The 26,548-nt window shown below is 44.3% G+C and overlaps 1 protein-coding gene across 4 annotated transcripts in view; it reads right to left on the bottom strand.

Moving 5' to 3' along the window:
* LOC137318799 (coiled-coil domain-containing protein 102A-like) overlaps positions 1-26,548 on the bottom strand; it is a 533,993-nt gene that overhangs the window by 393,605 nt on the left and 113,840 nt on the right. For all 4 annotated transcript variants that reach the window (XM_067981441.1, XM_067981440.1, XM_067981443.1 and 1 more), the window contains exon 4: positions 5,377-5,485. In XM_067981441.1, coding sequence (XP_067837542.1) covers positions 5,377-5,485 — 109 coding nt within the window. The remainder of the gene's footprint in view (positions 1-5,376; positions 5,486-26,548) is intronic.

The following is a 26,548-nucleotide window of genomic DNA, read 5'->3' as shown; positions in this document are numbered from 1 at the left end:
CTTTAACTACTACATCCAGATCATCCCTTTCCTTTGTGAATACGGAGACAAAATATTCATTTAAACCCTACCCACGTCCTCTGCTTCTACACACAAGTTACCCTTATCATCCCTGATAGATCCCACCTTTTCCTTAGCTATCCTCTTGTTCTTAATGTACTGATAAAACATCTTTGGGTTTTCTTTAATCTTACTAGCTAATATTTTTTCATGCCCTCTCTTTGCTTTCCCCATTTCCTTTTTTATGTCATCCCTGTACTTTCTATACTCCTCTAGGCTTTCTGCAGTGTTCAGTTTTCTGTGACAGTCATAAGCTTTCTTTTTCTGCTTTATCTTGCCCCGTATACTTCTAGACAACCAGGCGGCTCTAAATTTGGCAGTGCCACCCTTTTTCTTTGAGGGGTCGTGTCTGCATTGTACCCTTAGAATTTCACTTTTTAGTGCCTCCCACTGGCTTGCCACTGATTTCTCCTCAAGTAGTTGTGTCCAGTCCAGTCCACTTTTGCCAAATCACCTCTTAGTTTGGCAAAATTTGCCTTCCCCCAATTTAAAATGTTTACTCCTGATTTAACTCTGTCCTTTTCCATAATAATGCTAAAACTAACTGAATTGTGGTCACTATCCCCAATAGGGTCACCCACTGTCACTTCATCCACGTGCCCATCTTCATTCCCCAGGACTAAATCTAGAATTGCATCCCCTCTTGTTGGGCTTGTCACGGACTGGCTAAAAAAGTTTTCCTGGACACCAATCAAGAATTTTGTGCCCTCTGTGCCCCTCACACTGTTTGAATCCCAGTTGATGTTAGGGTAGTTGAAGTCCCCTATACTATACTATAATTGCCCTCTTATTTTTGCACTCAGAAATTTGCCTACATATTTGTTCTTCTATCTCCCTTTCGCGATTCGGGGGTCTGTAGTACACTCCTAGTAGTGTGATTGCCCCTTTTTAATTTCTTAGCTCAACCCATATGGCCTCGATTGATGATCCATTTAGCATATCATCCCTTCTCACAACTGTAATTGATTCTTTAACCAATCATGCGACCCCTCCTCCTTTTCTTTCTCCAGTTCACTTTAAAATATTTGCATTATGTTTTGTCCCTCACTCTCCCATACATGTGCCTAGATACATTCTGTTGTTCTTGGTCCTCTTTACCCCTGTGCTCAATGTGTTATCCCCTCCCCCTCAATGTGTGTCTCTCTTTCCTCATCAATCTTTTGCCTTCATTGATAGAAATTAGACCTGTAGGGACAGCCCACCACATCAATCTTGCCAATTAAATTCAATTAATTAAATAAAAATCTGGAATTAAAATACGAGTATCAGTAATGATGGCCATGAAACTACCGGATTGTCGTAAAAACCCATCTGGTTCACTAATGTCCTTTAGGGAAGGAAGCCTGCCGCACTTACCCGGTCTGGCCTACATGTGACTCCAGACCCACAGCAATGTGGTTGATTCTTAATTGCCCTCTGAAATGGCCTAGCAAGCCACTCAGTTGTAAAATCTCGCTACGAAAAGTCATAATAAGAATAAAACCGGACGGACCACCCGGCATCGGACCACGAGGCACCGGACACGACAACGGCAAAACACCAAGCCCAGTCGACCCTGCAAAGTCCTCCTCACGAACATCTGGGGACTTGTGCCAAAATTGGGAGAGCTGTCCCACAGACTAGTCAAGCAACAGCCTGACATAGCCATACTCACAGAATCATATCTTTCAGCCAACGTCCCAGACTCTTCCATCACCATCCCTGGGTATGTCCTGTCCCACCGGCAGGACAGACCCACCAGAGGTGGCGGTACAGTGATATACAGTCAGGAGGGAGTGGCCCTGGGAGTCCTCAACATTGACTCTGGACCCCATGAAATCTCATGGCATCAGGTCAAACATGGGCAAGGAAACCTCCTGCTGATTACCACCTACCGTCCTCCCTCAGCTGATGAATCAGTCCTCCTCCATGTTGAGCACCACTTGGAGGAAGCACTGAGGGTAGCAAGGGACAAAATGTACTCTGGGTGGGGGACTTCAATGTCCATCACCAAGAGTGGCTCGGTAGCACCACTACTGACCGAGCTGGCCGAGTCCTGAAGGACATAACTGCGAGACTGGGCCTGCGGCAGGTGGTGAGCAAACCAACACGAGGGAAAAACTTACTTGACCTCGTCCTCACCAATCTACCTGTCGCAAATGCATCTGTCCATGACAGTATTGGTAGGAGTGACCACCGCACAGTCCTCGTGGAGATGAAATCCAGTCTTCGCACTGAGAACACCATCCAACGTGTTGTGTGGCACTACCACCGTGCTAAATGGGATAGATTCAGAACAGATCTAGCAGCTCAAAACTGGGCATCCATGAGGCGCTGTGGGCCATCAGCAGCAGCAGAATTGTATTCCAGCACAATCTGTAACCTCATGGCCCGGCATATTCCTCACTCTACCATTACCAACAAGCCAGGGGATCAACCCTGGTTCAATGAGGAGTGTAGAAGAGCATGCCAGGAGCAGCACCAGGCGTACCTAAAAATGAGGTGCCAACCTGGTGAAGCTACAACTCAGGACTACATGCATGCTAAACAGCGGAAGCAATATGCTATAGACAGAGCTAAGCGATTCCACAACCAGCGGATCAGATCAAAGCTCTGCAGTCCTGCCACATCCAGTCGTGAATGGTGGTGGACAATTAAACAACTAACGGGAGGAGGAGGCTCTGCAAACATCCAAATTCTCAATGATGGCGGAGTCCAGCACGTGAGTGCAAAAGACAAGGCTGAAGCGTTTTCAACCATCTTCAGCCAGAAGTGCCGAGTGGATAATCCATCTCAGCCTCCTCTCGATATCCCCACCATCACGGAAGCCAGTCTTCAGCCAATTCGATTCACTCCACGTGATATCAAGAAACGGATGAGTGCACTGGATACAGCAAAGGCTATGGGCCCCGACAACATCCCAGCTGTAGTGCTGAAGACTTGTGCTCCAGAACTAGCTGCGCCTCTAGCCAAGCTGTTCCAGTATAGCTACAACACTGGCATCCACCAGACAATGTGGAAAATTGCCCAGGCATGTCCTGTCCACAAAAAGCAGGACAAATCCAATCCGGCCAATTACCGCCCCATCAGTCTACTCTCAATCATCAGCAAAGTGATGGAAGGTGTCGTCGACAGTGCTATCAAGCGGCACTTACTCACCAATAACCTGCTCACCGATGCTCAGTTTGGGTTCCGCCAGGACCACTCGGCTCCAGACCTCATTACAGCCTTGGTCCAATCATGGACAAAAGAGCTGAATTCCAGAGGTGAGGTGAGAGTGACTGCCCTTGACATCAAGGCAGCATTTGACCGAGTGTGGCACCAAGGAGCCCTAGTAAAATTGAAGTCAATGGGAATCAGGAGGAAAACTCTCCAGTGGCTGGAGTCATACCTAGCACAAAGGAAGATGGTAGTGGTTGTTGGAGGCCAAGCATCTCAGCCCCAGGGCATTGCTGCAGGAGTTCCTCAGGGCAGTGTCCTCGGCCCAACCATCTTCAGCTGCTTCATCAATGACCTTCCCTCCATCATAAGGTCAGAAATGGGGATGTTCGCTGATGACTGCACAGTGTTCAGTTCCATTCGCAACCCCTCAGATAATGAAGCAGTCCGAGCCCGCATGCAGCAAGACCTGGACAACATCCAGGCTTGGGCTGATAAGTGGCAAGTAACATTCGCGCCAGATAAGTGCCAGGCAATGACCATCTCCAACAAGAGAGAGTCTAACCACCTCCCCTTGACATTCAACGGCATTACCATCGCCGAATCCCCCACCATCAACATCCTGGGGGTCACCATTGACCAGAAACTTAACTGGACCAGCCATATAAATACTGTGGCTATGAGAGCAGGTCAGAGGCTGGGTATTCTGCGGCGAGTGACTCACCTCCTGACTCCCCAAAGCCTTTCCACCATCTCCAAGGCACAAGTCAGGAGTGTGATGGAATACTCTCCACTTGCCTGGATGAGTGCAGCTCCAACAACACTCAAGAAGCTCGACACCATCCAAGATAAAGCAGCCCGCTTGATTGGCACCCCATCCACCACCCTAAACATTCACTCCCTTCACCACCGGCGCACCGTGGCTGCAGTGTGCACCATCCACAGGATGCACTGCAGCAACTCGCCAAGGCTTCTTCGACAGCACCTCCCAAACCCGCGACCTCTACCACCTAGAAGGACAAGGGCAGCAGGCGCATGGGAACAACACCACCTGCACGTTCCCCTCCAAGTCACACACCATCCCGACTTGGAAATATATCGCCGTTCCTTCATTGTCGCTGGGTCAAAATCCTGGAACTCCCTTCCTAACAGCACTGTGGGAGAACCGTCACCACACGGACTGCAGCGGTTCAAGAAGGCGGCTCACCACCACCTTCTCAAGGGCAATTAGGGATGGGCAATAAATGCCGGCCTTGCCAGCGACGCCCACATCCCGTGAACGAATAAAAAAAAAAATATTCCAGTTTTCCATCGACCGATGACAGCCAATTTTCCAGCCATGGTGCTGAAGCACCAGGACCAGTGCACAGAAAATCGAGTGACCACTGACATTATGTCAAGCCAACCTCACAGGATTTCCTGAAGTTGGTCTAATTATGCATTTACAGCAAGATCCCAGCCCGGATTGGGCCAGCCGGTGGAGGTGAAGGCATCACAAAATGGAGGGGCTCTGTGTTGTTGGCCAGCAACAATGAAGCGGCCCCTTTAAATTGCAGAATGCAGCAGTTAAAATCTGGGCTTTAGTTTGGGACCCATAGTTAACATACTTTCTGACCCAAGCCCATCCAGCAGAGCTTCAAAAATTGAAGCTGCAATGTCAAGTGTGATCCGTCCTTGAATGTATGCTTAAGCTTGGTATGTAAAGATTCCAAACTCTTTCAGAGATTTCTTTTGGTATTTGAAGGAGGAGATCTGAGACAAGTAAACAGCAGAAACAACATGATAAAGAGGATGCACATAGCAAATTTTCCAAAAATCTTCACATGAAATTGTCCCTTTGCCTGCTTTTCATGAAACTCCTGCTAATGCATTCCCCCAATATAATAAACACTTGACACACTATAGTAATCACCCAGTGTTACTCCTCAATTAACCAGCAGCGATGACATCACAATCTATTTTTAATCCTTCAATGAGAACAACATTTGTATTAGTTTCCCCCTTGTCCCCAAGTTTCAACCAAAAAATGAAATATTCTTTTACCTGATTTTGCACCACAATTTTTTGAAAAATAATGACCCCAAAAATTCCCAGCGGTTAAAAAACCAACAAAACTAAGTACCCAGTAAGCTGCAAACAGTCCAACTGAGCATTACCAGTTCTCGTCTAGATTCACACCTGTTTAAGGATTTCCTGCTTGGATTTGCTCAGGTCTTCGTATTTGACTTTCCACTGAGATAGATCTGCTTCCAGTTTTTCGATCTGCCTTCCAAGGGTGGCCTTGTCCCTGTGTGAAAAATATCATAAATGTCAGTTTTTTGAAAATGATATACAAACTACAGAACCTATAGTTTGCAAACAATTGAAAAATAAATGCTTGCAAAGAACTCTACAACCCAGAAATGAAGGTGCGGCCAGCAATATAATTATGTAGTATGAGCATTTATAGATGTTCTAGTATTTTAGTAAATGCCAATATTTCACATTAGTTTGAGTATGTAATTTAGAAATGTTCCTTTAACAATCAGTATCTGACAAGGTATCAATTAAATCAACCAGTAAGAAACAGACTGCTCCACCCAGAGTGCTGAAGAAAGAGCTTTCACGATCTCATAACGTCCCAAAGCGCTTCACAGCCAATTAAATAATTGGAAATGTAGTGACTATAACAGCTGGGAGTGGGACTAATTGGATAGCTCTTTCAAAGAGTCGGCACAGGCAGAATGGGCCGAATGGCTGCCTTCTGTGCTGTAAGACTCTATCATTTGCTGTATATTTTGTCATGAGTATCTTATGAACAGCTGTAAAAAAGTTAATTATTCTACTATTTGTTAAACCAGATGTTATATGGTCTAAATCTTTGTATTAATATATCTCGTAATATTTTGCAATAGATCTTCGAGAATCATATTCAAAGCAGATGTATTTGATCCTGATTGTACGTTTTTCAGCAAATATTTCAAAAATACAAAACAAAACAAGGTCATTCATATGTAGAACACTGTACACAAAATAAATCATCATACAATCTATCTTATTTTTGCTCTCAATTTTGTACGGTCATTTCCCCCCTTTACATTGCTTTGCATCACACACTATTCCATAATCAAGATGGAAGGCATTCAACCCTTTCCCAAGCTTCTGTCAATACCACTCATGAGCCAGTTGTTATGAAGCACACAAGACCAGCACACGTACTCTCCAAATCTTCTCAGCTGATCATTTATCTCAATTTCCCACTTTCCAAATTAATAAAACATTCTCCCTACCCATCCAGATTGGAACACCTACATCACTATGGATGAGAAGAATGTGCTATGAAAATTGCATTAGCTGTCTGTGTTCAAGCTCATCCAAACATGCATTAAAAGGGGCCGGGGGCTGGAGGCGAGGAATCCCTATGCTGGCAGGTCCCACTTCCTTGACTTCAGTGGGACCTGGCATAATGTTGGAGGCTGGTACACCCAATAAGATGAGGTGCACTCGCCCCCGAAAGGCGCAGTGGGCTTCACTGGGGTGGGGGGTGGGTTCCAGACAAAAGAAGCAACCTGCACCCCTGAAGAATTGTTTTTTTTTAAAGTGTATTATTGACCTTTGTAAAATTGTTTCTCTGACGTGGGGGACAATAAGACACCCACTCTGCTCCCCACCCCACCCCCCCCCCCCCCACCGCGATGAAAGCAGGTACCAGAGTTTCTGGCCTTTATTGGCTGATGGGCACCTAAAATGCTGTCCCACTGGTCCGACATATTGCAGAGGGATCCAGGATGCCGTATCCCGGCATAAATGCCAAGATCACAGTCGGTGCAAATTCCGGGCCAATTCACTTGGTCCTATTTGTGTTTTGTTCTTTTTATGTAAACAGTGGCCCCTATTGAACAAAACAGCAATAATAAGAACAACTGGGTATAAATTTATCAGCAACATAAAATTTATGTTTTATGAAGAATGAGGTAAATTCACTGACCCCATACTCCCAAGCAGGGTGCCCCCCTTGAAGGCAGCACAGGTTGGAGAATTGATTATAGTGTTGTGGCTTTAACTCTGACCTATGCTCCCTTTGAGCACAGCTTTCCACTGGGTGTGCAGGTCACTGAATTCACCCATATATATCTAGGCTTCGAAGCAGCTGAAAACATAAAAACTATCTCAACTCTTAATAACTATTTTTTTTAAGATATGTTTATTTCAATATTTGTATATAGATATGTTTGTTTATATATATATTTGCCCTCTCGTATATTCATGTTTACTTCTTTACATGGGGTTATATTCACGAGTTTGAATAGAGCTGATGTATTTATCCCTCAGTATAACCAAGATTAATAAGTATTTGCTCCTATAAGGTAGTTGTGTACTATGGTTTAGTAGGTTTATAAATTCAATTCCAAGAGATCGAGGAATTCTCAGCTCCAAATGATCAGTTTCCATAATGATCCAGTGGGTCCATACACTAATTTCTCTAGTGGTCTGAACTATCCCTCTAGAACATCCATTTCATCAGTGACCTGGGAGGGAACCCTCTTCTCTAACATCTCTCGAAGATTGGTTTGATTTTCTGAATTTGAAATTCAGACCATTAAATACAATTAGAAAAAATAGGAAAGAATCAGAATCTAAATCTAAATCAAATCAAATGTTCCTTCCTACAGGTCTGAAGCTGATCTGGGGAGTCTGCAGCAAAATTTTCCAAATCTTACATGCAGACCCCTAGACAATCAATCAAAGCTGCAATTACCGGGAATGTTGTGAGGCACACTGGTGAGATCAGCATGGGCCACCGCATGCTAATATGGAAGAGAAGAATAAGAGGCCCTGCACATTCAGAAATCAAATGGAGTTGAAGTAGTGATTTTACACTTGTCTCACATTCTACCTTCCTTTTCATGCCAATCCTATGGCATACTCTGCTGAAAGCTGTACTGTGAGTTCTCTATGAAGTTACATTGACCTGATGACATTTCAAAAGCAAATTAATTGGTAGAAGTCATGCTTAATCTGTCTTTCTGGCATACAGTCCAAGTGAAAAAATATCAAGGTGCCCTGACTTGACAATAGATGCAATGACCTGAGACAAGCAATATGACGTGGACATCTGGATATGTCTCCTGCAGGCAAATGAAATCAGCCAGAACCAATGATGCTTGTTGCCAGCGTGACCTTTAAACAGAGGCACAAATGACTTCAAGCAGCCCGGATCTCACAGTCCCTCCTGAGCTCATTATAGAAATGTAGCATTGCCTGTTTCATCAGTCTGATAACATGATCTTCTCTCCATTTACAGGTCTCTAGGTCTTTCTCAGCAAAGGGGTGAAGCCACTTACTGACATTTGTGTATCTGGCATGGACACGATGGGCCGAATGGCCTCCTTCTGTGCCGTAACTTTCTATGATCAGGTAAAAGAGAAGACATTTGCAACTCAATAACACAGTATAGATATTACACAGTTTGCAGACAAACAATGACAGCTCATTCAAATTACAATTCCACGGGTCTACAGCACTTTGTGAATAAATAATGAATGCCAGTTTTTGATGCCACCTTTCAAATAATAAATATCAGTTATTGATGCCACCTCAAAGTCAAATTAAAATACCTTGGATGTGTTTAGCATACATTCAAAAATAATATGCAAATGATAATTTCTGAAATAAATGTGGTAAACCACTGTTTAGCTCTATAAAAGCTTTGATAATATCCCTCAAAGTTGTGGATCGACACTCAGCAACACGAGCTCGATGAGCCGGACATGGGTTCTATGGGTTGAATGGCCTCCTTCTGTGCTGTAGGCATTCTATGATAAGAACTTTTGAAAAACAAGAAAATAATCATTTTCACAATAGCAATCTGTACAATGTCTTAAACAGCATATTATCCCAGTAAAAACAGTGAAAATTACATTGGCTAACTCCTGTAAAAAGAGGCTAGACAACTCTTCGGTTAATAACTGAGTTGAATGTTATAAGAATATGTATAGATATATGTGATTAATTATTGTCTGAAACATTATAGTTGCTGATCTGCTGGATCCATGGAAATGTTATCTGAGGAACCAAACTGACACTAGCTAGTTACCGTTCAGCTGATAAGCTTTTTCCAAGTCAGGCCCAAAGGGAGAGACAGAATGCTGGTACGCAGGAGGGCAGACGACACCAACATTGAGACTCGTGGGGTGTGTAGGTGGTAAAAGGCAGAGCATTGGAAGCCAGACAATTTATGTCCGTTTATTAGGTAAAACCAACTGTAAAATCTAGGTCCAAGAGTCCACATTCTGGTGAACAGCGTATGATGTATTTTCTTTTTAGATTGCACTTCATGACATACCTCACTTTGATCAACTGTAATAAACCGAGTAAACCTTCCATCTGCGGGAGTTATGATTAACTAGTCAAACTTTGTCAGACATGCAATTTTTTTTCCAGATTTCATTTTTAGCTTCAGGTTTATAGTATTGTTCATATAATTCAAGTTGACTTTGGTCACCGTTTTATACAAAATATAAATTTACATATTCTAAAAAAAAGTACTGAAGCCAAAAATTCAGAGGCATTCTGACATATTCCTAACTTCAAAGGGAACACATCAGAATGGTCAAAAACAAGGCCACCACCCAAATAGCACCAAAGAATGTAGGAAGGCCTTGTGTGGGCAGAGCCTCCACTTACCCCATATAAAAATCACTGTCGTAAGTGGGCACAGAGCCAGAGTTGGGATTCCAAACATTAGAATTCCTGAGCCCTGGACCTTCATTGGGTCCTAAGTTGTGGTCGGCGCAGATACACCTGGTCAGGCGCAGTGGTTGACCAAGCAATGGATATGGGGACCAACTGGGTGCCCAGGCTTTGATTATGGCCTTGACCCAGTGCTGGTGGGGTGGGGGGGGGTGGGGGGGGGAGGCGGAAGTAGGTACAAATGTACCAGGACCCCAAGCTCAGGGGGTGGGGAGGTTTTTTGAAAAAAACTGATCAGTGATAATAAAACATGCAGTAGACAAAATAGAATAAAAAGTTTCCAAATTTCCATAAACTTGATTTTAAGACTTTCAATTTACAATGTGCTTTCCTTGCCTTTTTCTCAGCAAATGAATCAATAATGTTATTGAAATCTATGGATCTTGTTAGATCACTTTCAATGTCAAGAGTTGCTAACCATCTAGTCTTGACTGATCCATAGTTGCATGGTGGTAGTTCTTCATACGTTTGAGCACACTAAATGATCTCTCTGTGCTGACCACAGACGCTGGTAAGCAGCAAAATATGCAAAGTGCAACAATCAATTTGGGGGTGAAGTTCTGAAGAGAGACTTCATGCACCTTATTTAGTTATAGAGCAGCGATAGTATCCTTTGGTCAATGTTTTCTTTGTAAACGCATTTGACGAACTCTAATTTTTCTTTTATATCACCAGAGATAGCAGTGGAATAAAAATTGAGAAAATCATTGACATCAACTTTTCGATAATCTAGATGGGTTCATAGGAATTTAAATCTTTTTCAGATACATACGAGTGCATTAAAGCACTTTTTGAGACTACAGAGTCCGTGATGGGAAAGAAAATATTGTCCCAAAGTTGGTCCTTCACAGATTTGTCTTGATGATCTGCAGCTGCATCATCACCCTCTTCTCTGTATCTAGATGGTGGGTGTGAACGGTGTGATACCACTGGTACCTCTGGAGGAAGAATGCCAAGGATTGTTGCAACATGCTCATAATAATTTCATTCCAATTTTTTCTCAACTGCACCAGTTCAGTGATAAGGCCATCAATGTCTCTTTCGACATCAAGAGTAGCATCTCGGTACTGAAAGACTAGATTTCGTTCATTGACAGGGATTAGAATTTTTAGCAAAATGAATGCGAGTAAAGCACATTTAAATTTGGACCTGCATTTGAGTAGGCAATAAATATTACTTCTGATTGTGCAAGTCAGGTTCAATTCAAGGAATTCATTTAATATTACTTTTAAGCCTTTTAGATTCTTGGCAAAAGGATATATGCTGACCACCGTGTATCAGACATTGAATGGGTGAAACAGGAACATTTTTTCTCAAATTCTCCCAAAGAATGCAATACAATCAATTGACGACTCTGCCAAATCAACACCAACTAGGTTCAGGGTATGCGCTGCACATGGAGAAGAAAATGCCTGTGAATTTTCAAGCACCGCCTGAGCTCCAGAGTACTTCCCAGCCATGTTGGCCCTAATATCATAAGCTTGTCCACGACAGAGTTTGAAATCTAATCCATGTTCAGCTATGGTGTTTTGAATCATCTCAGCTATTTCCTCGCCAGTCTTCTTGGTAAAGTCTGTGGAGCACAAGAAACGTCCCTGAATCACAAAGTTTCCTGCTTGATGAATATATCTGATCACTAGTGCTATCTATTCCTTGTATGAGCTGTCTGGTGTTGCATTACAAATGATTGAAAAATGCTTAGCTTCTTTAACCTCACCTAGGATTGTTTTCACAATGTGCATGGCGCAGTCTTCAATAAATTCATTATGGCTCTCAGGTAACAAGTAATGTACTTGGAGTCTTCCATTTTGTGCTCGTGTGTTTTTCACACAATCAACATGGTCACCCAAAATCTGATCATACTTGGTTAACAATTCAATAAAATCTAAGAAATTGCCATTGGATTTATCACCCAGCTTGTAGCTTGTGCCAAGGAAAGCTAATCCTCATTCTCCAAGTAACAACTCGATATCAAAAATACGTTTAAGAATTTCCTTCCACTTTTCTTTTTCATTTGTAAATTTTTGTCAAGCAATGTGCGAATGCTTTTATCACTTGTAAATTTCCTTCTCTCGTCTATCCCTTTCATATCGTATTCCTTGCATGTGTTACGTTTTTCATGGTCTGGGATTTGCTGATACAGCTGGTGCCAGCTACGATCTGCAGCCGATCCAATTGGCATGGCTAAGGTTGGAAGAACAGCTCGAGTTGCTGCATTCTGTGGGATAATTCAGCATGGAATGCAATAAACAGCATGCTGTATCACTGCGTTCAATTTTCTTTCCATTAGGAAGAGTGTAGGAGAGAAGTACACAGGGAAACAGCTTTCCTTTGAAATCAATTTTTGGATGGAATTTTATTTTCCAGTAACGAAGCACAAGTCTGTCTATGTCATCCTGCTTCAGAGGTCCTGCACTTGAAAAGAACGTCACAACAGAAACATGAGGTGGTTCATCTTTTCCCTCTTTGTGCTCCTCTTCCTTCTGTGCTTCATCTAGACTAGTAGTAGGAGGATTATCATCTTCAGCTTAAGACTCAAACTGGTCCTGCACTATTTCATTGTCATTGGCACCAGAATGAGATGTGTTAGGTATTTTACCACTCTCTGTCTCTGAACTCTCTGCCTTCTCTGATGACTCTGAAGATTTCCCGCTGCACTGAAATGGTTTCCATTATTAAATGTTGAAAATTACAAATACTTGTTCCTTTAATTCCATTCGATTATAATCTATAGCAGATTTTCAAATTGAACTCATTGGCAACAATGCTCGGCATATGGGGTGGGGCCTCAACGAAGGCGATATGCTGAGCCCCCAAATTCCTCTTGACAGGCTTGCTTGGACCCCCAAGCATTGGGCACTGTATTTTAAAACAACCCCCTTTGCTGGAGACAGTTATATGTAATTTCTGGGTAGTCCCCAACACCCTCAGCTAGGCCATTTACACCAAATATTCTGACATTGCTGCAATGTCCCTAGTAGCACAGGTGCGTACCAATGGTAAGTGAAGAGATCTCTTCTGACCCCACAAACTTTGGCAGGACCAGCGACAGAGGTCCAGGGTGGGTGCATCTCAGCACTTAAGTCGAGATGCTAGACTGCACAGATTTTTGGGCTTCTATTTTTTAGCCTCATTAATGCATTTTGCACCTCTGATATAGGATTAGCATAAATTATACCGTTTAGATGCATAACATGAAGGCTGATCTATCCAGTAAGTATATAAGTTGTAAGGAAATCATCCTCCAGATAAAAAGGGGAAATTTATTTTTAATTGACTCAAGGAGAAAGAAATTTAACAAACCTGCTGACAGTCTAAGAGTTAATGGGGGTTAAATTGAATAAGGCCCGAATCCAGGTGCGGGCATCGCGGTGCGCGATTAACACGCACCTGGTGGTTCCAATGCAGGTTCGTGCTGCCTGGTCACTTACTTTATTGAAGCGCAGCAATCAGGCCTTGCCCTAGGTTCACACTTCTCACCAGCGGGGGGGGGGGGGGGGGGGGTGCAAATATGATGTGATTTGCTCGCACTTCTTAAAGGCAGGCTACACCTCTTATTTGCAAAAAAATAAGGTACAGGTCCACAAGGAGTCTGAACGGAGATCAGACATCGCACACGTAAAACACAGAGGCAGGTCCCTTCCCCATGTTTACAAATGATGAGTTATGTTAAAACATTGAATAAAGGTTGCACACTACTAAATCCCACATCCTCCAATCTGCATGCCAGACTCCAGCAATCTGCCGATCTGAGTTTGTACCAGGCCTAAGAGAGTGCATGCACCAAGGTTATCTGATGATGCACTGGAGGCTTTGGTGCAAGAGGCGGACAGAAGGAGGGGCATCCTATATCCACGGGGGGTGGGGGGGTGGGGGCGGAGACATATGCTCAAGAGGCAGTGGGAGACAGTAGGGGATGAAGTCAATGCCAGGCGCATAGCACCACGAACGTGGATGCAGTTGCAGGAAGAAGTTCAATGCTTTGACACGAGTGGTCAAGGTGAATGAGGCCAGTGTCCTAGGCCCAACCATCTTCAGCTGCTTCATCAATGACCTTCCCTTCATCATAAGGTCAGAAATGGGGATGTTCGCTGATGACTGCACAGTGTTCAGTTCCATTCGCAACCCCTCAGATAATGAAGCAGTCCGAGCCCGCATGCAGCAAGACCTGGACAACATCCAGGCTTGGGCTGATAAGTGGCAAGTAACATTCGCGCCAGATAAGTGCCAGGCAATGACCATCTCCAACAAGAGAGAGTCTAACCACCTCCCCTTGACATTCAACGGCATTACCATCGCCGAATCCCCCACCATCAACATCCTGGGGGTCACCATTGACCAGAAACTTAACTGGACCAGCCATATAAATAATGTGGCTACGAGAGCAGGTCAGAGGCTGGGTATTCTGCGGCGAGTGACTCACCTCCTGACTCCCCAAAGCCTTTCCACCATCTACAAGGCACAAGTCAGGAGTGTGATGGAATACTCTCCACTTGCCTGGATGAGTGCAGCTCCAACAACACTCAAGAAGCTCGACACCATCCAAGATAAAGCAGCCCGCTTGATTGGCACCCCATCCACCACCCTAAACATTCACTCCCTTCACCACCGGCGCACCGTGGCTGCAGTGTGCACCATCCACAGGATGCACTGCAGCAACTCGCCAAGGCTTCTTCGACAGCACCTCCCAAACCCGCGACCTCTACCACCTAGAAGGACAAGGTCAGCAGGCGCATGGGAACAACACCACCTGCACGTTCCCCTCCAAGTCACACACCATCCCGACTTGGAAATATATCGCCGTTCCTTCATTGTCGCTGGGTCAAAATCCTGGAACTCCCTTCCTAACAGCACTGTGGGAGAACCGTCACCACACGGACTGCAGCGGTTCAAGAAGGTGGCTCACCACCACCTTCTCAAGGGCAATTAGGGATGGGCAATAAATGCCGGCCTTGCCAGCGACGCCCACATCCCGTGAACGAATAAAAAAAACTGTTGAGTGGCATCTCCTACCAACTGCATCACTGGCCGCATCCACTGCTCCATGCACCACACCCCCATCACCCACATACGAACAAACACTTTCAATCAGTACTCAACTCTTCCAAATAGATGCTTCTTCTCACCCTCACACATTACACTGTTGCAAGCCATACACCCACAACTCACAGGTCACACACACTGGCAGCTCTTCAACCATGACAGGCACATCACCCAGACATCCTGCAGGATACTCACCGACAAGCTTCTTGCTTTCTTGCAGGAGAAGGTGGCACATAACTGGAGGCAGCAAGTGGTAGTGGCATTTAGTCCCTCGAATCTGTTCCACCATTCAAGATCATGGTTGATCTGTGACCAAACTCCAAATATCTGCCGTAGCCCCAAATCCCTTAATACCCTTGGTTCACAGAAATTTATCAATCTCAGATTTAAAATTAACAACTGAGGTAGCACCAACTGCCCTTTGTAGAAAAGCATTCCAAATTTCGACCAGCCTTTGTGTGTAGAAGCATTTCCTAACTTCACTCCTGTAAATCCTAGCTCTAATTTTTAGGCTATGTCCCCTTATCCAAGTATAGGAGACCTCCAAAAACAAGTACAGATGCATCAGCACCCAAAAGCAATAATCCATCAACTAACCTGTAAATCCTGCATGGTCCCTTTAAATAGCGCTGGTGGGGCATCCTCCAGGCTGTCGAAGACATGTTCAGCTGATCATGGTTAGGACAATGCCTTGAGTGGAGCGTTAAGTGCCAAAATTGTGTCTGTCACTTTAAATCAGTGTTGCACACCGATCGAACGCACATCCTCCCCACATTACATGCTGCCGGTGTTCGTTATCTGCGCCTGCGCAAAATCCTTTACCAAGATGGCGCCCGGCGCACACAACGCGAGAAGCGTACACGCGCATCCCGGACACCATTTTGGAACTTCGGGAGGCCACATAGCACCGAAACACGTAGCCAAATTCCTAGGCCAATATACTCTGTGTTGCATTATATTTCATGAAGTATCTCACTTGGTTCAATTGTAATAAACTGAGTGAAGCTTCCACCTGTTGGAGCTCTGATAAACTGGTCAGACTGTCAGATTTGCTTTTTTAATGTGTATTACAGACAGAGTACATAATGAAGATCAAAGTGATATGGCTCATATTCCACTCCTGTCACTAACCGTCCCTCACACATGACTTTATCATTTGTGACTTTTGAAGTTTTTTCATAATGCATCCCCTATATGCAGGGAAATTTGTTCCTCCAGATGGCACCATCACCACTGACACGACACTGCCCAAAAATGTTACACAGAAACATCTGGGTAAAGCAACATAACCAAAGTTCACAACCTGCAAATAGCTGCCCATCTGAGATTACCAACATTTATACAGCGCCTTTAACATAGTAAAACGTCCCAAGGCGCTTCACAGGAGCAATTATCAAACAAGATTTGACATCGAGCCACGTAAGGAGTTTTTAGGATAGGTACCTTGGTCAAAGAGGTAGGTTTTAAGGAGCTTCTTAAAGGAGAGAGGGAGGGAGAGAGGTTTTGAGGTTTAGGGAGGGATTTCCAAGGCCTAGGGCCGAGGCAGCTGAAGGCACAGCCGCCAATGGTGGAATGATGAAAATCAGGGTTGCGCAAAAAGCCAGAATTGGAGGAGCGGAGAGATGTCGGAGGGTTGTAGGATTGGAGGAGGTTACAGAGATAGGGAGGGGCAAGGCCATGGAAGACAGGTCACTTGAGTGAGGTACCAGAGGGCTACCAGTGTGAGTGAAACTGTATCCCAGGAAGAGTCAGCACCATCAGGAGAGGACCAGAGGAAAAGAGGCAGAAAATGTGAAGATATCCATATGCAGTAGGTCTAGGACTTGGAACTCACAGATTAAGCCTTTTGATAGGCACGGGAATTTGAATCACACTATTGCTGCAGATGTTCACATGGTATCTTAAAGGGCATTAGATAAAATAAAGACTTGCATTTCTATAACATCTTAGCTTCTCACAGAAATGTCTCAAAGTGCTTCAAACACAGCAAATTACTTTCAAATGCAGTGGCAGTTGCTTTTTAGGCAAATGTGACAGCCATTTTGTACACAGCACAATCCCACATTGGCCCTAATATTTACGGGAAGGGAGGGGGGGGCGAAATGGGGGAGGCTGTAATCGGCCAAAGAAGCCAGCAAGGTCGGGGATGTGGAGGTCCTGCTGATCTCAACGGCAGGGTCTCATTAAATTAAATGATGCAGTCTCCCACCTGACAGCCTGGCAGGCGGCGGAATCACAAGCAAGCGGCAGGGCGCCGCAGCCAGGGACTGGTGAGGGCGGTCCCCAGCAGTCAGGGGGGTTCAGGACCGCGATTGGGAGGTGCAGGGAGGGGTGGGGGGGGTTCTTGCTGCAATCGGGGCGGGGGTTGCATTTGTGAGTGATCGGGGCCGGGGGGTGTTGCCCAGCTCAAGACAGGCTCAAGGCTTCCTTGTGAGGCTCGGAGGAGCACTCCTGTCCCACAACAAAACCTGAAAAATAAATTTTCAACTTACCTGCTGGGCCACTCCTGGCAGGTATTGCCTGACAGGGGAGCCAACATTCAACAGACCCAATCTGCATATTTAAAACAGGACCCTACTTCCTTCCTGCGGCTGTCCTGCTCAAAAGTGAAGATTAATATGGGGACACGCCGGGAAGGAAGCAGGATCAGTGGGGGTAACTGCCACCTGTTATTTTAACTGCTCCCCCCACCCCACCCAGTTTCCGCCAGGTGGGAGCAGTTAAAATCAGGGTCAATGAGCCTGCAACCAGTTGGAAGATATCGGGAGGTAATTTATTTTGCTATACCTTAATTCAAATTCCCAGTGCCTGGTGCAAAAATTAGCTGTGCACTGTGCTGATAGACAGAAATCCCAATGCCATTCCATACCCATGGCCAGCAGATGGTACGAGACAGACAACCCAACTCAGACACCATAGCCAACAGACGACATCCTAAACAAACCAAAGCCATTTCAAATACACAAAGTCATTTACTGATGCACATAAAAGAAATTCAGGCATAGGCTGCACTTGATTTGCTGACCATTAATTTGAATGGTCAGCGAATGATGCACAGGGCTCACTCAAATTTCCGATGTGCTCTCCCAGTGGGCAAAGTTCCCTGCCAGAAGTGGAAAGACAGAAAATGATCCTTTCCAGGTCATGCCTGCTACAATCATCTCAAAGGCATTGGCCTGGAATTTGCTCTAAAAATAAGAGCCTAACAGCGCTCACCGTTACTTAAGGGCAGATGGAAGACCCACTTCCGGCGAGCGCCCATGCTCAGTCAAACACGCAAATCCAGAAGTTGCTCTACAAGATTCCCTGCTTGTTTGAAAACTACGCGGGAGGGACAGTTCACCGGTGAAATGAATGGACCAGCACGAAGTTGCTGCGTTGCCCAGAAAAAGGTACTCTGGGTTTTTTTTTAGGTCTAAACTAACTTTTAACAGTGCGGTAACTCCTCTGGCACTGAAAATTAACTTTGAAAAATGTAGAGTCTCATTTCATCCAGTTTTTAATTGTTGTTGGAGATTTTTTTTAAATTTTAATTTTTGTACTTTTTATTTGTCTCTTTTATCTCTGTCTTTTAATTCAATGTTTCTTACCCTCTCTTTATTTCACTTTCTCTAACTGATTTTACATTGAATTAACTGTTGTAACTTTCACTTCCTGGTTCTGACTCTGCGCGGCTTATCACGGATGCTTCAATCTGATTGGTTGAGTCATAGAGTCATAGAGTCATAGAGTTATACAGCACGGATAGAGGCCCTTCGGCCCATCGTGTCCGCGCCGGCCATCAGCCGGCGCGGACACGATGGGCCGAAGGGGACAGAGAGATCCTTTCCCTGTTCACACAGCTCACAGATTTTTGCAGTTCACCATTAGAGGAAGTTCCTGCACTAAAGCCCATGGATTATTTGTGGGCAAGTTTAAATCTAATGAGCGACGGTCACCGTTCGTTTGCCACTCAAGAGCAAATTCTGGCCCATAATGTTATATTTCAGTTTACCGTTAATATGGAAGCTTCCAGACAAAATTAAGTTTACAATATTTAAGCTCAGGAATATTACCCTAGAAATGACTAACAATGAATAAGACATAATACATTCATATGATGTTAATTTGTCTGCTATTTTAGTCTGTTTAAATGGCAGAAAGAGGAATGTCATATGAGATCATTAAAACACTCAACCGTTAATATCATAGAAGACTACAGCTTTTGGAAAGCCTATATTGGACTTGCAGTCTGATGCCATTTTTGATATTACCATCACAAGGAGTGGTACTTAAACTGTTACCATGACATTTCACATGACAACTCTCAACAGCACAATAATGGTGCCCCTTGAACAAGCGATGCTTAATGCGCTCAGAAGAACTACACTGATGCTGCAAAATGACTTGGTTTCTCTTGACTCAAAGAGTAACTAGTATTTTCACAGCTACATAACTAGAAATGCATGCCTAAAGCACAGTGCAGCAGAAGGTTTCCAGAGGAGAGTGGATGCCTCGGAGTGTTTGCAAAACCTCTTTTTCAGGAATTTAGATAGAACCATAGAAAAGATACAGCACAGAAGGGGGCCATTTGGCCCATCGTGTCCGCGCCGGCTCAAAAAACAACCAGGTGCCCATTCTAATCCCACGTTCCAGCACCCGGTCCGTAGCCCTGCAGCTTACAGCACTTCAGGTGCAGGTCCAGGTACTTTTTAAAAGATGATGTAATACTCCATCAGAATGGAGCTCGGTTTGTAAATGGTATCCAAACCCTCAAATATAACACAGCCTCAAACTCATTCCCTAATGTCAATTATTTTCAAATGCAAATTCTGTTTCACTTATTGCTGGACATTTTATTCCATTTATGAACCATCTTTCTACTGCTAATGACAGACATCAATAATATCCCTGAACTGAAATGACATGGGAACTGGATCATGGAATCACCCATAACAGGGGATTGGCACTTGCTGATATAATTTCGGAAAATCATGGGTGCACAACCCATGACTTTCTATCCATTATGCAGCCTGAGATGTACTCCTTTCAAGAATTCTTTCCCACTTGCAGTGCAGAATCACCCATAATTCACAAAAGGATATTAATATTTGTGACCCAGAAAAGAGGGCACTGATAATGTTTGATTAAACTATTTTTTTCTTACTTGAGTCACTTTTCTCCCTCATTTCGGTTGTGACATAGGCTTTTGCATGACTATTCTTCACACGTGAGGCTCACGACATCCATGTGTGCACGTGCAACAAAGGCGACTGAGCAGCAATTAGGGGTGGGAACCATGGCTCAGTTTGTTCTTTCCTTAGCTCAGGGACACTGTGGTCAATTTTCACTCCCCGAGTTGGCTGAGGTTAATAAACTCAGCAGAGACTGGGATTGAATTGGCAGCCTTCCTTGTCTGTGATCTGTCATTTGACCCTGGTCTCTGTTTGCCCTTTTTATTTTTTCTCCCTTTCCTCTTATGACATTTCATTCACCATTCCCTGACTGCATGGGTTGCTTGCAGGATTCTACCAATGCTGCCAATGAGCCACCAGGAGATGTACCAGTGTAATTCAGGGTGATTTCCCCTGTTGATTGTCTCTCTTTACCTGTGGTGAAGTACTTGATTTCACTTGGCATCACCCCTAAAGAAATAGCAGAAATCAGGAAATTGTTATGCGTGGTATGACTGGGATGAAGCCACATCCTACCCTCTAAGGAGCAGCGCACTATTATGCTTCCCTTAAGAATGCTCAGTTGAATTCCAGGATTTATCATAGTCAATGTTCATTCTAAAATATTAATCTGAGGCAATGTAAACATGACAATCAACAGCCCCTTTTGCAAGAAATATGTATTTCAGATTTTCTTTGTTAGAAATGAAAGATTCTTTTTTAATATGCTTCATTCACCATTAAAGTGGTATTGAAAAAATGCTTTTTTTTTCAAACAGGAAATGTGAGACAATGGTCACAAGGTTCAGCTTTATGAACTTTGACATGGGCAGGAAATGAGTGTGCAGCTAGCACAGTTAGACTTTGCTGGTGATTGAGCACAGATATCCAGGATATGAAATATTATTGTGCAAGATGATTTTTCCTCCTTTCAAGTGATGAGATATTGTGAAAGTTATCAATCTCTTTCTCTGAAATCAGTTCTTATTGAATTCTGGAATTTGATCCTATCAAGCTCAAGTTGTAGTGATATATTAAAAAGTTAATAAACAATACAGGAAAATAACATTCCTTCCCCTTAATTTTCTCAGTTTAAACAATCGGATGCAATATTTCATACTGGTAGAAGCAATGAATCTAGTCAGAAATTTCCATCATTTTCTCAAAATTGGGTGAAAGTATAATGTTCTGTTGATGCTTAAAATAATCAATATTCAAAACATTTTATGGTGTGTTGCTGGGAGAGCAGTAAGCCAAATTGTTTCCTTTATACTTTTATGGGAAGAATGATGGTCGCTAATCAATCAACTCCTTCAACTAACAACTGTGGAATTGTATGTTAGTTTAAAAATTAAACAGCAGGAATTGGGAGGGGAAAGTTTCACAATACTTCCTGCCATTCAGTCAGTGAAAGAATTTACTTGAAATGCAAATGTGCAACTCATAGTCCACGCCTGCATCTAATTTCCAGTGCACTTGGTAAGAAAATATGAGATGATAAACACTAAAAAATGAAACTTTTCCCTTTATAAGAGAGAAATTCTAAAGTTTACAGACGACACCCACCTGCCACATCAAACAGAAGAACAGTTGAGGCAAGTTTGAAAACCACCCAAGTTTTTACTGACCCCACCCTCACCCACCAAACAAACCACAGAAACTTCCATTGGACTCAAATTCCTTATTGTTTAATGCCAGTGCTGAAATCATCCAATCATAGAAATTTCAGCACAGAAGGAGGCCAGAAAAAGAATATTCGGCCAGTCTGTGCCTCTGCTGAAAAATACTCATGGCCCAGATTTTGCTGCAGTGTGCGCCACGAGTTAGACTTTTCCCTGCACCCTTCAACTTGTAATTTTTTTTTACCCTGTAAGTTGCTGGAAGTGCGAGCTGATAACAGGGCTTTTTTTTTATTCGTTCATGGGATCTGGGCGTCGCTGGCGAGGCCGGCATTTATTGCCCATCCCTAATTGCCCTTGAGAAGGTGGTGGTGTGCCTCCTTCTGAAACCACTGCAGTCCGTGTGGTGACGGTTCTCCCACAGTGCTGTTAGGAAGGGAGTTCCAGGATTTTGACCCAGCAACAATGAAGGAACGGCAATATATTTCCAAGTCGGGATGGTGTGTGACTTGGAGGGGAACGTGCAGGTGGTGTTGTTCCCATGTGCCTGCTGCTCTTGTCCTTCTAGGTGGTAGAGGTCGCGGGTTTGGGAAGTGCCGTCGAAGAAGCCTTGGCGAGTTGCTGCAGTGCATCCTGTGGATGGTGCACACTGCAGCCACGGTGCGCCGGTGGTGAAGGGAGTGAATGTTTAGGGTGGTGGATGGGGTGCCAATCAAGCGGGCTGCTTTATCTTGGATGGTGTCGAGCTTCTTGAGTGTTGTTGGAGCTGCACTCATCCAAGCAAGTGGAGAGTATTCCATCACACTCCTGACTTGTGCCTTGTAGATGGTGGAAAGGCTTTGGGGAGTCAGAAGGTGAGTCACTCGCCACAGAATACCCAGCCTCTGACCTGCTCTCGTAGCCACATTATTTATATGGCTGGTCCAGTTAAGTTTCTGGTCAATGGTGACCCCCAGGATGTTGATGGTGGGGGATTCGGCGATGGTAATGCCGTTGAATGTCAAGGGGAGGTGGTTAGACTCTCTCTTGTTGGAGATGGTCATTGCCTGGCACTTATCTGGCGCGAACGTTACTTGCCACTTATGAGCCCAAGCCTGGATGTTGTCCAGGTCTTGCTGCATGCGGGCTCGGACTGCTTCATTATCTGAGGGGTTGCGAATGGAACTGAACACTGTGCAGTCATCAGCGAACTTCCCCATTTCTGACCTTATGATGGAGGGAAGGTCATTGATGAAGCAGCTGAAGATGGTTGGGCCTAGGACACTGCCCTGAGGAACTCCTGCAGCAATGTCCTGGGGCTGAGATGATTGGCCTCCAACAACCACTACCATCTTCCTTTGTGCTAGGTATGACTCCAGCCACTGGAGAGTTTTCCCCTTGATTCCCATTGACTTCAATTTTACGAGGGCTCCTTGGTGCCACACTCGGTCAAATGCTGCCTTGAGGTCAAGGGCAGTCACTCTCACCTCACCTCTGGAATTCTGCTCTTTTGTCCATGTTTGGACCAAGGCTGTAATGAGGTCTGGAGCCGAGTGGTCCTGGCGGAACCCAAACTGAGCATCGGTGAGCAGGTTATCGGGGAGTAAGTGCCGCTTGATAGCACTGTCGACGACACCTTCCATCACTTTGCTGATGATTGAGAGTAGACTGATGGGGCGGTAATTGGCCGGATTGGATTTGTCCTGCTTTTTGTGGACAGGACATACCTGGGCAATTTTCCACATTGTCGGGTAGATGCCAGTGTTGTAGTTGTACTGGAACAGCTTGGCTAGAGGCGCAGCTAGTTCTGGAGCACAAGTCTTCAGCACTACAGCTGGGATGTTGTCGGGGCCCATAGCCTTTGCTGTATCCAGTGCACTCAGCCGTTTGTTGATATCACGTGGAGTGAATCGAATTGGCCGAAGACTGGCTTCCGTGATGGTGGAAATATCGGGAGGAGGCCGAGATGGATCATCCACTCGGCACTTCTGGCTGAAGATGGTTGCAAACGCTTCAGCCTTGGCTTTTGCACTCACGTGCTGGACTCCGCCATCATTGAGGATGGAGATGTTTGCAGAACCTCCTCCTCCCGTTAATATTTAATTGTCCACCACCAGTCACGACTGGATGCTTCTGGGACCTTAGTGAACGATGGGACCAACAATCTATCTCCTTAACCAATGAGATGTAAGGATTGAAAAAGGACTGAGAAGTAGGGTGAATTCAATGTCAAATCAGGTACAGAAAGAGAAATAGAGAGGAAAAGAAAGATTGGATGAAGAGAGAGAGAAAAAAGACAGAAAGGAAAAGTAAGAAGAAAAATTTAGAATGTAAATTTTTTTCTTAAATCTGTAAGAATTTACTGCTTGTAGGAATAAGACTCCACAGCAGTAAATTGTTCCCTTTCTGGGCTGGAGAGGTTGATTGGCATTGCATTAACAATTATCACGTCGTTAAAAGGGTGCTTAGGCTGCTAAGTACCAGCTCTAACTTTCTGCAGCGAGTTTATTTCGAGTTTAATGTGCAAATCCGGCAAGTTCTTAAAAATAACGGGAGGTTGAGGGCGAGCTGCCATTTTCGCGAGCCGAACAGCGGAGCAGTGTAAATCATCCAGCAACTTGTGGCGATTCGCAGTTCACGGGGTATCTCTTCCTCGCCACAAGTTGCTGGACAATTTACACATTAATAATGGCGAACGCCATTAAACTCGCCATTATTTTGACAGCAAATTCTGGGCCATTGTTTGATTCATGTTTCGTTATTTTTCAAGGTCAGATTATTTTATAGTTTAACCAGCCAGCTAAGTGATGTGGGGAGTTTCATGCTCAGGACCATTTTTCATTCTGATCCTTGTAACAAATTCACTTGAGCACAACGAAGTCCGGAACAAATCATAGAATAATGCAGCACAGGAGGCCATTTGGCCCATCGTGCCTATGCCGGTTCTTTGAACGAACTATCCAATTAGTCCAACTCCCCTGCCCTTTCCCCATAGCCCTGCAAATTTTTCCCCTTCAAGTATTTATCCAATTCCCTTTTGAAAGTTATTATTGAATTTGCTTCCACCACCCTTACAGGCAGTGCATCCAGATTATAACTCGCTGCGTATAATTTTTTATCCTCATGTCATCTCTGGCTCTTTTGCCAATTAGCTTAAAATCTGTGTCCTCCGGTTACCGACTCTCCTGCCACTGGAAACAGTTTTTTCTTATTTACTCTATCAAAACCCTTCATGATTTTGAACACCTCTATCAGATCTCCCCTTAAGCTTCTCTGCTTTAAGGAGAACAACCACAGTTTCTCTAGTCTCTCCACGTAACCGAAGTCTTTCATCCCTGGTACCATTCTAGTAAATCTCCTCTGCATCCTATTTAAGGCCTTGACATCCTTCCTAAAGTGTGGTGCCTAGAATTGGCTGCAGCACTCCAGCTGAGGCCTAACCGGTGTTTTATAAACATAACTTTCTTGTTTTGTACTCTATGACCCCGATATTTATGGGGAGGTGGATATTTTTTCACCCCCTTTTCTATCCCTTCCTATTGTACATCACAATGTTTTACTGACTTTAGTGCCGATTGAAACTCCTGGTGGGAATTAACAGCAGCGGACGGCACTCCTGCACCGAGAATGTAAGTTAAAGGCCTGGCAAATTTTAACTGTCTGGCTTCTTTTGGATGCCACTGGTCAGTTGCTCAGCTGTTTCTGGCAAAAAGCGGTAGTTGGTCTGCGGGGACGGATGAAAATCGGGTGGCCCAGAAGCCGCCCGTCGGCACTGGAAGAAGGCCACCGGCAGTGAGTTTAGTCTGGGATGGGAACGGGAGACGGGGTGGGGGGTGATGCAGAGTTTTTGGGGGAAAGGCAACAAAGCCCATGTGGGGCCTGGAAGAGCACTCTTGCTCCTTCGGGCTCCATCGAGCAAAGTATTTTGTAAACCTACCTTAGTGGGTCTTGCTGGCTTCCCGACAGGTTAAAATTCCATGGGCGTCCCAGGTATGCCATGGGACCCCGATTTGCATCTGTCGCCAAAACCAGCGGTGTTCAAACCGCAGACTGGAGAGAATGGATCGGGAAATGGAACTACTCCCAACGGAGTTAAAATTTTCCCTTTTGTCTTTCTATTTTTATGTAGAGAAACCAAAGTGAAGAGCCAAAGCCCATAATGCAAGACACCATTGAAGCTGAACAGGAATAGAGATAATGAGATAAATCAGGAAGTTGAGTTGGATAATGCCAAGCTTGGGTTTTAAAAACCTGAAGATTGTGGGAGGAAGGAAAGACCGAAGGGTGAGGAGATCCACTGCTCAGGTATTCTGTGAAAGGATGAATTAGAGTAGTAGAGAATGCATTGACTATTGGCCCGGAATTTCCTCGGAGCTGCTCCTGTTCCACCGGCGTCACCTCACTGGATGTAAATAGGATTTCCGCCACAGTTGACAGCGAAGCGGGAGCAGGTCCGAGGAAATTCAGGACCACTGATTTCAACAAAGCGAGCAAGAAGAGAGGAAAGTTCTATTTTTGGATGAGTGGAAGGACAAAGCTGTACTTTTTAATATTTATTATTTACTTTGTATATGTGTCTATTTTATCTGTTTTAATACATCACATACCAGTGGTGGAATAGGATGTGTCATAGCAATGTTTTTTCATAAGATCTAATTGGTCTGTGTGACTATTGATACTCGTTTCATTATTAACCAGTGGGTCTATAGTATCCAATTTTCCTAGTTGACAATCATGCCATGGTGTTCACTTCTCACGAAGATTTTACATACATACAAATTTTATTGATTTTCTAAATGGATTTTGATGATCCAAATCCCTGGT

Source organism: Heptranchias perlo, chromosome 3 (genome assembly GCF_035084215.1).
Source record: "Heptranchias perlo isolate sHepPer1 chromosome 3, sHepPer1.hap1, whole genome shotgun sequence".
Classification (NCBI taxonomy): Eukaryota; Metazoa; Chordata; class Chondrichthyes; order Hexanchiformes; family Hexanchidae; genus Heptranchias; species Heptranchias perlo.
This window is presented reverse-complemented; position numbering and strand designations above follow the sequence as displayed.